Raw genomic sequence first — 12,597 nt, 5'->3', positions numbered from 1 at the left:
AGCAGCGCGTGTGTTTTATTCGAGCTATTTTTTAAATTTAAATAGAAATATTTAAGTAAAAATGGGTGAGTAACCAGGGTTAAACATATTAGAATCTTAAACTGAAGAGGCTGTCCCTGTAAAAAAAACATCCACTCAATTTTACATCACATTTTACATTGCATTACTTGAAAAAATTCCATCAAAAATAAGTTAAACTTGTTCCCTAAAATCCTGGCAACTAAAAACTTTACCAAGGTCAGAATTAAAACAGATTTGGTTTGATTCGAAATAATATCCCATTCGCGTTTTTAATCGGTTTCTAAGAATATACTCTCTAGTTATGTCAAAGATCAGTCTAGCGAAAAAAAAAAAAACTTACAGAGCTTATATGAGGCAGACGTTTATGTTGTTTTACCAGGAGGCTCCTGGTTTTACACGATACAGAGTGGGATGCTTCAGTTGTTTCCCCTTAGACGTAATTAAAAAGTGAGCTTTGTAGTGTATTGAGCCAGCGGTTGACATTATGAGCATGCGCACTTATGCGCATTCTGTTCCATGTGCTTCGATTGAAATAAACCAAATACATGACGGTGCCGACGAGTATGAAGTCGTAGGAAAACGTTGAAAATATGACTGCTATCGGGAAGATAGAGAGTTTTGATGAGACACAAGAGAAATGGGAAACTTATGCGGAACGTGTAAAACAGTTTTTCTTAGCAAACAACATCGATGAGAACCGCCAAGTGCCAACCTTGTTAAGCTTGATCGGCAGCAAAACGTACACATTGTTGAGGGACCTTCTTTCACCGGAAAAACCAGCCACGAAGAGCTTCCAAGAGATCGTCACGACCCTTCAGCAACACTTAAGTCCTAAACCATTGGAAATAGCAGAACGCTTTCGTTTTTACAAACGAAATCAGCGAGAAGGAGAAACCGTGTTGGCCTACGTAGCAGAACTGAAGAAACTAGCGACTCACTGCAATTTTGGCGCCAACCTTAACGAAGCTTTACGGGATAAATTGGTCTGTGGCCTTCAAAATATGCAGATACAAAGGCGTTTGCTTTCAGAAGCAAAACTGAAATATTCCAAGGCTTTGGAGATAGCCGTAGCGATGGAAACTGCCGTTCGTGATGCTTCGGAATTGCACAGTGAGCTGCACGCAGAACCTCGAGTTGACAAGATCTCAGATAATAGCAAACCACCGCCACCGCCACCGCCACCGCCACCGCCGCCGCCACCGGACCTCACGACTCAGGGTTGCTATCAATGCGGAGGAGACTCGCACGCATCACACAATTGCAGATTCAAGGACCAGACATGTTATCATTGTGGGAAGGTGGGCCATATTTCCAGAGTTTGTAACTCGAGACGACAAGGTAAGCCAAAGCAACCACTCAAAACACCACAAAACACTCAAGTCCATACTGTTCAGTACAGTGAAAGTGATGAATTTGAAGATGTGTTAGGAAGCATGAAGATACACAATGTGAGGAAACCGAACAGTAATGTAATCTGGGAAGATCTGAAAGTAGAAGGGAAACCGTTGAAAATGGAACTGGACACAGGCTCGGCTGTGTCGATCATTCCACATGATTTGTACGAGGAGAAATTTAACGACAAACCCTTGCATAAAACTGAACTAAACTGAAAACCTACACGGGGGAAAGCATTGTTCAACTGGGAGTGCTTAAGGCAAATGTTGAGTACAAAAGTCAGCAACCTTTACTGTTGGATCTGTATGTGGTTAAGAATAAGGGCCCTGTGTTGATGGGAAGGGATTGGCTCTACAAGATACGCCTGGATTGGTATGCTATTAAATCACTGAAAGCTTCACAAACCCCACCAATTGCTAACGAACGTCTGCAGACCATGCTAGACAAATACTCTGATGTTTTTGAAGATAAACTGGGAACATTCAAATCAGCTAAGGCAAGGCTAACCCTCAAAGAAGATAGCCAAGCTCATTTCTGCAAAGCTCGTGCCGTACCTTACGCCTTGAGGCCCAAGGTTGAAGAAGAACTGAGAAGACTTCAGAATGAAGGTATTCTCACGAAAGTTGAGTGGAGCGACTGGGCAACGCCCATTGTACCTGTCCCAAAGAAAGATGGGTCTGTCAGAATTTGTGGTGATTACAAAGGCACAGTGAACCCAGAACTACAAGCTGAGCAGTATCCTTTACCCCGCATTGAAGATATCTTTGCAAAGCTTAGTGGTGGGCAGAAATTCTCAAAGATTGACCTTCGTCAGGCATACCACCAACTAGAGATGGAAGAAGATTCCAAGAAATACCTCACCATCAACACACACATGGGCCTGTTTCAGTACAACAGACTGGTGTTTGGCATCACATCAGCACCTGCAATCTGGCAGCGCACCATTGATCAAGTGCTGGAAGGAACATCTGGCACAAGCTGTATCCTTGATGATATGATCATTACTGGCAAGGATGATGCAGAACACCTGGCTAACTTAGAAGAAGTTCTACGACGGCTTCAGCTTCATGGGTTGAGAGCAAACAAGGCAAAATGTGAGTTTTTCAAGGAGAAGATAACTTATTGTGGACATGACATCGACAAAGATGGCCTACACAAGTCAGCAGAGAAAGTAGAAGCAGTATTGAATGCGCCACGTCCAAACGATGTAGTTGAAGTGAGATCTTTTCTCGGGCTAATCAATTACTATCACAGGTTCTTGCCTAACCTATCGACAGTAGTACATCCCCTGACACAACTTTTGGAGAAGAATCATCAGTGGAAATGGACAGAACAGTGCGAGATAGCATTCCACAAGGTGAAAGAAATGATCACGTCAGAGCAAGTTTTAACGCATTATGATCCCAGCCTACCACTAAGGCTTGCTTGTGATGCATCTCCTGTCGGTATTGGAGCGGTGCTATCTCACGTGATGCACGATGGTACCGAGCGACCCATAGCTTTTGCTTCAAGGACACTCACCAAAACTGAGCAAAAGTATGCACAGATTGACAAAGAAGCCTTGTCAATAATCTGGGGGGTAAAGAAGTTCCATATGTATTTGTTTGGCCGCTCTTTCACATTGTACACAGATCATCAGCCCTTAACGTCAATCTTTCATCCGCGGAAAAGCATCCCTGTGGTCACTGCAGCTCGACTGCAACGTTATGCCTTGTTCCTGGCGGGCTATGATTACACCATTGAATACAAGAACACTAAAGTTCACAGTAATGCCGATGGTCTTTCCCGCCTTCCACTCGTAAAGGAATCCAGAGATGAAGAAGTTGTCGACCCTGTGGGTGTATTTAATTTGATGCAGTTTGATCCACTGCCAGTCACAGTGGATAACGTTAGACGAGAAACCCAGAGAGATCCTGTTTTGGCTCAAGTGTATGAGATGACCAGCAAAGGTTGACCACACAACACTGCTCCTGCACTCAACCCCTATTTTGTTCGCAAAGATGAGATCACATTACAATCAGGCTGTCTGATGTGGGGAATAAGAGTCGTAGTACCTCCAAAGTTGCGCCCTCAAGTTCTCGAGGAACTGCATCAGGGACATATGGGGGTCGTGAAGATGAAGGTCCTCGCCCGAAGTTACATCTGGTGGCCTGGAATCGACAAGGAAATTGAACTGACGGTTAAGTCCTGCTCAGGTTGCCAACTAACACAGAGAGAGCCCAGTACAGTACCAGTACACGCATGGGAGTGGCCTTCGTCCCCCTGGCAACGAATTCACATTGATTTTGCAGGTCCGTTCCTCAACAGCATGTTCTTGGTGGTAGTGGATGCACATTCAAGATGGCTAGAGATAGAGAGAATGACTAGTACAACCTCAGAGAAGACCATTGAAGTCCTTCAGAAATTATTTGCCAGATATGGAATACCAGTCCAGTTGGTAAGCGATAACGGATCGCAATTTACATCAGAAGAGTTTCAGCAATTCCTTAAGAGAAACGGAATCAAACACATCACGTCAGCACCTTACCACCCTGCCACCAACGGGCTGGCGGAACGCGGTGTGGGGAGCTTCAAAAGTGCGATGAAGAGCGAAACTGAAGTGAAATCCTTGAATCTTAAGTTGGCAAGATTTTTGCTGGCTTATCGGAACACTCCCCACTCAACCACTGGAGAGCCACCATCCCAGTTGTTCTTGGGAAGAAGATTACGCACTCGACTGGACCTTTTAAAACCAGATCTCAGCGTCCAGATAAACAACCGTCAGATAGACCAGGGTGGTTCTGTAACGCGGCATTTTTCCATTGGCCAGAGAGTAATAGCACGAAATTACAATGGAAAATCAAAGTGGGTACCAGGTATTGTGCGTGCACAACTAGGACCCCTGTCTTATGAAGTGGAGATTGGGCCTAACTTAGTTTGGCGTCGACACACAGACCAAATCAAAGATTCCAATGTTCCTGTTGCAGACAACCGTACACCAGTTATCCAGCCGTTGCTGTTCCCGCCCCCAGTTGAATGCCATGGTGACCAAGTAGCTGAGCCGCCTGAGCAGACAGAAGCCGTCCCACGGGAAACGTGTTTTCAGCCATCCAATCCAGGGGCTAAACCTTCAGTTAGCAGCCCGCCGAGCCAGATTGAACATGTTCCTGTTAGAAGATACCCTACCAGAGAGAGGAAGCCCCCAGCCCGACTGGACCTTTGAACATTGAACTGCCCATTGCTAGGGCTCTGACTTTATTTTTAAGAATAGCATGTTGTGTTGAACTTTTGGGGTACGAGACTGGCTTAAGGGGGAGGAGTTGTAGTGTATTGAGCCAGCGGTTGACATTATGAGCATGCGCACTTATGCGCATTCTGTTCCATGTGCTTCGATTGAAATAAACCAAATACATGACAAGCTTGATTTGGAGTTAAATTATTAAATTCAACCTCCTTTGTAGCTCGTACTGTTGCAAAGTGCAAGATATGCGGTGCAACGAGGTTCAGTATTTTTTAGGGGTTCCACCAGGAACATTTTTGATATCATATCATTCCCTAGCAGCTACTGAATGCTTGATTTTAGTATTATTTATCAATAATAATCTTACAAAACATATTCTTCATCATCTACGGGTATATTACGAACTCACAATGCGACCAGCTTCCAGATGACTTGATAGCTCAGTTGTCAAAACACTGCACCAGTATCGCAGAGGTCATGGGTTCGAATCCCGTTCAGGTCAGGTTTTTTTTTTTTTCAGGCTTTAATTTCACAAGTGCTTAAGAGCAGCTTCGCCTAAATATCAACTAGACAAAAATATTGTTTTAAGTTCGATAAATCAAAAAAAAAATTTTCCGCAATTTTTTCGTTTCGATGCCCCAAATCGACCAAAATCCATCGAAAGTGAGCGGCATATTCAGAGGCTCGTAAACTCAAAAGTAAAAATCTTCATTACAAACTGATTGCACGTCGTATTTGTACTTCCTTTCTTGTCTATTTAGAGCTAAATAGATTGTGATTTGATTAGAACAAAAATATTTGATGAATTTCCTAAATTAACGACCCAAGACAGCTTTACAAGAGGTCTACATTTAGCCTATTTTCAAATGCTAAAAAGGCGTTCTGGTACACGGCTTTTCCCAAAACGCCTAGTTTGGTCTGAAAGGGCATTGTTTCTTCTTCAAATTAGTGAAATAAAATTTTTGGGTAAATAAAATCGCGAGCGCTGAGATAGCGACCTAAATGCAGCACTTCTTGCTGAAAACGTGACCTTTGACCCAAGTGTAACGAAACCGATTACTGCAAGAAAACCCGGGAGAAAAGCAAACGCTTCGTTATTTTGGAACAATTTCTAGTGATATCTCTCCGAAACCATGATTGCAAGAAACTATTTCCAGATATTAAATCTTACATGGTCAAAGAAGGAGCTAAAGGGCGCATTTTGACACAATAACTTTGTTTGCTGAGAATTGAATTGAAGTCAATTCCAGTGAAATTTGCAAACTTGAAGTATGTTAGCCGATACTTACCTGAATATTTATATTTGTAGAAGAGTCGTCTTCTTGGATTAACTTTCAAAAGAAGCTGGACCCAGATTTGGAAACCTCTAAAAGAAGAAATGTTTAATGTTCCGTGACCTGCCCGCTGCTATAAATTCCATGCACATGCCAACCGCATGTTTGCCGTAAAACCAACTGAACTCCCCTGACAGTTTCCATGGGCAACTCCAAAATAAACAATCGATCCCAAAAATTTAAAGTGAAATTGTCTGTCTTCATGAACAGTTAGAAGCTAGAGTTCCATTATTTGTGTGCGTCGACTTTGTTCACTGCTCTCACGTTCGAATACCGCGAATCGGTCACGCCAAAACAGTGCAGACCGTGCAGACTGCAGACACTTGTTTGGGCTTTTCATTGTGACTCCTTTTTTTGGGTCTAGTTACAAAATAGTGTTAAATATATCTGAAAGTTTGTTATTTATCCACAGGCTGCACAAGTGCAGTATTTGACTTTTGATTCAATAGACAAACGCGTACGAGACTTCGTATGGGAAACTTACTCAGTCTGTACGGTCTGCAGTGTTTTGGCGTGACCGATACTACGCAGTATTCGAACGTGACAGTAACTACTGAGTGAACAAAGTAAAATCAAGCACTTTTAAAAGGTAATGGAACTCGACTCTAGCTTCTAACTGTTCATGAAGACGGCCAATTTCACTTTACATTTTTGGGATCGATTGTTTGTTTTGGAGTTGCCCATGGAAACTGTCAGGGGAGTTCAGTTGGTTTTACGACAAACATGCGGTTGGCATGTGCATGGAATTTATAGCAGCGGGCAGGTCACGGAACATTAAACACTTCTTCTTTTAGAGGTTTCCAAATCTGGGTCCAGCTTCTTTTGAAAGTTAATCCAAGAAGACGACTCTTCTATAAATATAAATATTCAGGTAAGTATCGGCTAACATACTTCAAGTTTGCAAATTTCACTGGAACTGACTTCAATTCAATTCTCAGCAAACAAAGTCATTGTGTCAAAATGCGCCCTTTAGCTCCTTCCTTCACCCTGTAAGATTTAATATCTGGAAATAGTTTCTTGCAATCATGGTTTCGGAGAGATATCACTAGAAATTGTTCCAAAATAACGAAGCGTTTGCTTTTCTTCCGGGTTTTCTTGCAATAATCGGTTTCATTACACTTGGGTCAAAGGTCACGTTTTCAGCAAGAAGTGCTGCATTTAGGTCGCTATCTCAGCGCTCGCGATTTTATTTACCCAAAAATTTTATTTCACTAATTTGAAGAAGAAACAATGCCCTTTCAGACCAAACTAGGCGTTTTGGGAAAAGCCGTGTACCAGAACGCCTTTTTAGCATTTGAAAATAGGCTAAATGTAGACCTCTTGTAAAGCTGTCTTGGGTCGTTAATTTAGGAAATTCATCAAATATTTTTGTTCTAATCAAATCACAATCTATTTAGCTCTAAATAGACAAGAAAGGAAGTACAAATACGACGTGCAATCAGTTTGTAATGAAGATTTTTACTTTTGAGTTTACGAGCCTCTGAATATGCCGCTCATTTTCGACGGATTTTGGCCGATTTGGGGCATCGAAACTAAAAAATTGCGGAAAAATTTTTTTTTTGATTTATCGAACTTAAAACAATATTTTTGTAACTAGTACCCGTAGGGCTTCATTCTGGGCGAGTTTGAAGAAATTCGATTTTTTCGCTATTTCCAAGTCTAGTTGATATTTAGACGAAGCTGCTCTTAAGTTGTGTGCATAACTGCGATGATCAATCATGTCTTCATATGTTTCTCCACAGTTCAAATATGTGATCTTTCATATATTATTTGTATTCTTTACAAAACATATTAACCGTTATTTTTTCTCATAGGGGACACGACTGCTAATGATTCGTTATTCACTTACGAAGAAGGCGAAGATCACTCGTCTTATTTTGATGTTGGATATGTGCCCATGTTCTTGGATCGAGATAACTTGGTGTTTGATAACGTAACCCTGGGCGAGCTGGCTCGGGACGTGTGTGGCGAAAACAAGCAATGCCTGTTTGATGTCCATACCACTGGAAAGGTCAGCATTGGAGTGGCTTCTAAGCAGGCCGTGGAATCTCTCATTGCCGTTGTTAATGAAACACAGACTCCGGGTGAGTAGGCGGAGGAGGCTGCGAGCCTCTTCATGATATATTAAGCTTAAAAACACTTGGGAAGGTCTACGCAGGGGCATTCATTTATTTTCAATGATTGTCTTTAGTTTTGAAGCCGCTTCATGCTACAGAAACTGGAGATAGGCGTCTACAGTAATCTTAATGAGGGGCACATTGGGGAGTTATGATCACGGCAATACCGCAAAAAAAAAAAAGAAAGAAAAAAATCGACAAATACCGTCATATCGCAAAAAGAAAAAAAAATCGCTAAATACCGCAAAACTTTAATACCTAGTCGAAACTCGATGTCACATTGCACCCACTACCTTACGAAAGTTTTATAGGAAAGCAAATAAGAAAGCAAATGAAAAGGGAACATTAACAGTTAATATCAATGAACGTTAAGTCAGGTAATTTTCGATTTGCACAAAATAAGCAAAATAAGCAACATCCATAGACGTGTTAGCTAATAATATTATTAATAAAAAATAACTTTTGACACAAGGAACTGCAATTTTCGGTTACCGTGAGAACAAAGTTTCATTGGCGATGTCTAGTCGGAATCTGGAAAAGACTCGGAAATCGTTGGAGGACCTGGAGGATAATTTTCAATACCATCCAAAAAGCTAAACAACCGCATCCCGTTGTTTCGGAGCATACCGCAACACCGCATTTCGAGATTAAAATTACCGAAATACCGCAAGAAAAATTGTCCAAAACCGCAATACTACAACCACCAACCCCCAATGCCCCCCCCCTTTGATTCACCTATTTCAACTCATAGTTGATAATTCGTCAATTGTTTCACTAGCCAGTCGACTTGCAAAACAGTTTCTTTGAAAGAAAAACTTTTAAGCGTGTTTCTTTAAAAATCAAATTCTTGTAGGCTGTGTACCAATTAAAAATAAACTTCAGAATGGCTCAATGCAGAGAAACGATTCTGAAGATGGAGGAATGCTGTACAAATTCCACTGTGATGAAGGGTTCCTTCGCAATGGCTCTACCGGCATTCATTGTTACCAAGGACGGTGGAATGGTTCTAAACCAAGCTGTGAGCCAGATGGTTAGTATTTTCTCCCGAATATATTGATAAGTAGTAGGTCAATTTTTTCAAACTCGCTTTGGGAGCAAGTTTACCTTTACTAGCAGTAAAACTTTGTTGATCCAGGGTCATCCATAAAAGTAACCTTTAGTAACGTTTATCGACATTTATCAACTCATGGTTGATAATTCGTCAAGTCAGTGTCTCCCTTGTCCGCAAACGCAGCAGTAGTTTATTTAAAAACTACATTTATGGGTTATCGACCAAGCTTGTTCGGTCAAGATGGCTGGATATTGGCCAAGTTCTTTTTTTGCGAGTTTATGGACCGAGACGGAGTCGAGGTCCATAAACTCGTAATAAAAAGAACGAGGCCAATATGCAGCCATCTTGACCGAACAAACTTGGTCAATAAAGGATTTATTATATGGCTTTCGGGGAAATTTTGCTTGCGGGACACGGCGGGTAGTCCCGAGCGGGCAAGATAGCTTCATCTTGTCCGCGAATAACAGCGCAGGATTTGATTCATCTTGCCCGCTCACGGAGCTGGCCATATAATAAACATACTTTATTGAACCTGCTCAACGATAGAGGCTTTTCAGGAACAATCATTTAACAATATGACATCAGCACCACTTCCAAAGAACTTAAAGTGTTCGCGTACAAATCAAATTCTTGCAGGCTGTATACCGATTGAGAATACCCTGCAGAATGGCTCAATGCAGAGAAACGATTCTGAAGATGGAGGAATGCTCTACAAATTCCAGTGTAATAAAGGGTTCCGTCTCAATGGCTCTGCTGTCATTCAATGTCACGAAGGACACTGGAATGGCTCTAAACCAAGCTGTGAGCGGAAAGGTGAGTATTTATCTCCTGAATATAGTGGTGTGGTACGTAGTTTTCAAATTTTATTAATCTCGCTGAGTCGCTGTGGAAGTTACTTTATCATATTTGATAATTCACCAAGTGTTTCCCTTGTCCACAAACGCAGCAAAAGAGTTTATTGTATTGTCGTGAAATGTAATAATGTCGTGAATTGTAATAGCTGTCGTGAATTGTAATTACACTTGTCGTGTATTGTAATACCTGCCGTGAAATGTAATAACAAGTGTCGTGAATTGTAATAACGCACCTGTCGTAAATTGTAATAACATGCTGTCGTGAAGTGTAATAATCCGAGCTGTCGTAAATTGTAACAACACCCTGTCGTATTTTGTAATAGGTCGTGAACCTGAGAACGAGCATTTTTTCAAAAAGCGTGTTTAGTCTTTTCAACAAATAACGGTTAAAATTGATGACGGTGGTGATGGTGATGATGACAGTGAGGATGAGGATGATGATGATGATGATGATGGTTTTATGAGAATTGCAATGCTGTTTATCGATACTGTTATACATTCAATAAAGAAATGTAAACTGCGATTGGGAAATAGCCTTATGTCACCAGCAAGTTTAAAGAAAATACTTGGCTCACGCAGATTAGTTACTCTGAAGATGATCAATCGGTCGAAAACGTGTGGCAATAATTTTTAACAGCTTTCGGCCTAGTACAGTTTTTTTCATTTGATATTTTGACGGTGAAATGTCAGCAGAATATTATATATTCATGGTTGGGAGGTAAAAAGAAAAACGGGAGTGCTGCACAGCAATTTACTTTTATTCAAAGCATAAATGCTATCTCTTACATACCATTAATTTTATGATAACAGGTGATCGGAACACGTAACGATTATAGCACTTAGCACTCAAGACAAACAAGAATACATCGCAATTACAATTTTAGTCCAGTCTAAGCAAATGTTTTAAAGTTCTATCTCGCCAAATAAACCCAATGCTATTACACTATTGATGTTGTAACAAAAACTATGATTTTAAAAATCGAACTTGTGCGTCAACTCAAGAATGTTCAGTGTTCTACAAAAGACATCCAGGCTCTGACCACTACAACCTTAGGAATTCATCGATATTTTTTGATGACATTGTAATTTTACTGTAATGACCTCATTAAATTGTCCTTTTAGCCGCAAATAAACCGTTTTCTTTTCCGTTAGACACGTTCCTGACAGCGTCAGTGCTGCAAACGGTCGGTCATCGGACATTGGCTGACTAAAAATAGCTAGTGTCCGACGAAATCTTAACTATGCCAATATTTTTTTTTAGCGTAAATTTTTTTGCGAAGATGTCCATTACAAGACCATTTCAATATTATGAATTTTGAATATAGAAAATGACAATGAAATGAAATCCTTCTACTTCACAGGTTATTACAAAAGACGACAGAGTGTTATTACAATTTACGACAGCTCGGATTATTACATTTTACGACAGCATGTTATTACAATTTACGACGAGTATGTTATTACAATTCACGACACTTGTTATTACATTTCACGACAGGTATTACAATACATGACAAGTGTAATTACAATTTACGACAGGTATTACAATTCACGACATTATTACATTTCACGACAGTACCCTCCCCAATAGGGGCGTTCAGGAACACTAATTTAACAACTTGACATGAGCAGCACTTCCAAAGAAACATTCAAACTGCGCTGAGCAAATCAAATTCTTGCAGGCTGTGTACCGATTGAGAACACACTGCAGAATGGTTCAATGCAAAGAAACTATTTCGAAGATGGAGGAATGGGCTACGAATTCCACTGTGATATTAATTTATCAAAGTATAAATAATGAAAAGAGCTAAACATTCTTGTCAGCCATCTTACCATATTCTTGTGCAAATCAAATTCTGGCAGGTTGTTTGCCAATTGAAAGCACACTGCAGAATGGCTCAATGCAAAGACACTATTCTGAAGATGGAGCAATCGTCTACAAATTCCAATGTAATAAAGGGTTCCGTCTCAACGGGCCTGCTATCATTCAGTGTCAGTGCTCAAAACCAAGCTATGAGCCAAAAGGTTAGTGTTGTCTCCCACGTATAATGTTGGGCAGTTGGTCAGATATTTTTCAATCTCGCGTGATTCATGGTTAATAATTCTCCAAGCTGAGTGTCTTACCTACCCACAGACGTAGAAAAACAGTTGCTCTAAAAACTAATAATTAGCATGAGCAATGTACTACGAAAGGAACACCTCTGATGTTCTTGCAGGCTGTATACCTATTGGGAATATTCTTCAGAATGGCTCAATACAGAGAAACGATTTTGAAGATGGGGGAATGGTTTACCAATTCCACTGTGATGAAGGGTTCCATGTCAACGGTCCTGCTGCCATTCATTGTTACAAAGGACAGTGGAATGGTTCTAAACCAAGCTGTGAGCCAATTAAAGGTGAGCGTTCTGCCCCAAGTATACTAGCAAGCTTAACAGTAGACGACAACAACAACAACAACACCCACAACACCAACTCGGAAAAGTTATTTTCGAATACATCTGACTCTGAGTTATGCCCTCCATTAATGAACGACATTCTCAAATCCGTAACAATCTGTAACAAGAACCAAACTCAGTGTGCCTACTGCGAATTGCAGGCAACCGTG

The 12,597-nt window shown here is 40.9% G+C and overlaps 1 protein-coding gene across 1 annotated transcript; it reads left to right on the top strand.

The window, feature by feature from the left end:
• Nucleotides 1-611: 611 nt before the first annotated feature.
• On the top strand, nucleotides 612-1,631 carry LOC149118850 (uncharacterized). Its single transcript, XM_089292287.1, has one exon. It carries the CDS (start codon nucleotides 612-614, stop codon nucleotides 1,629-1,631), a length of 1,020 nt encoding a protein of 339 aa, XP_089148413.1.
• The last annotated feature ends 10,966 nt before the right edge of the window (nucleotides 1,632-12,597 follow it).

The sequence above is a fragment of the Orbicella faveolata genome, unplaced genomic scaffold (genome assembly GCF_042242905.1).
Source record: "Orbicella faveolata isolate gen_17 unplaced genomic scaffold, um_ofav_v1 contig_1, whole genome shotgun sequence".
Classification (NCBI taxonomy): Eukaryota; Metazoa; Cnidaria; class Anthozoa; order Scleractinia; family Merulinidae; genus Orbicella; species Orbicella faveolata.
This window is presented reverse-complemented; position numbering and strand designations above follow the sequence as displayed.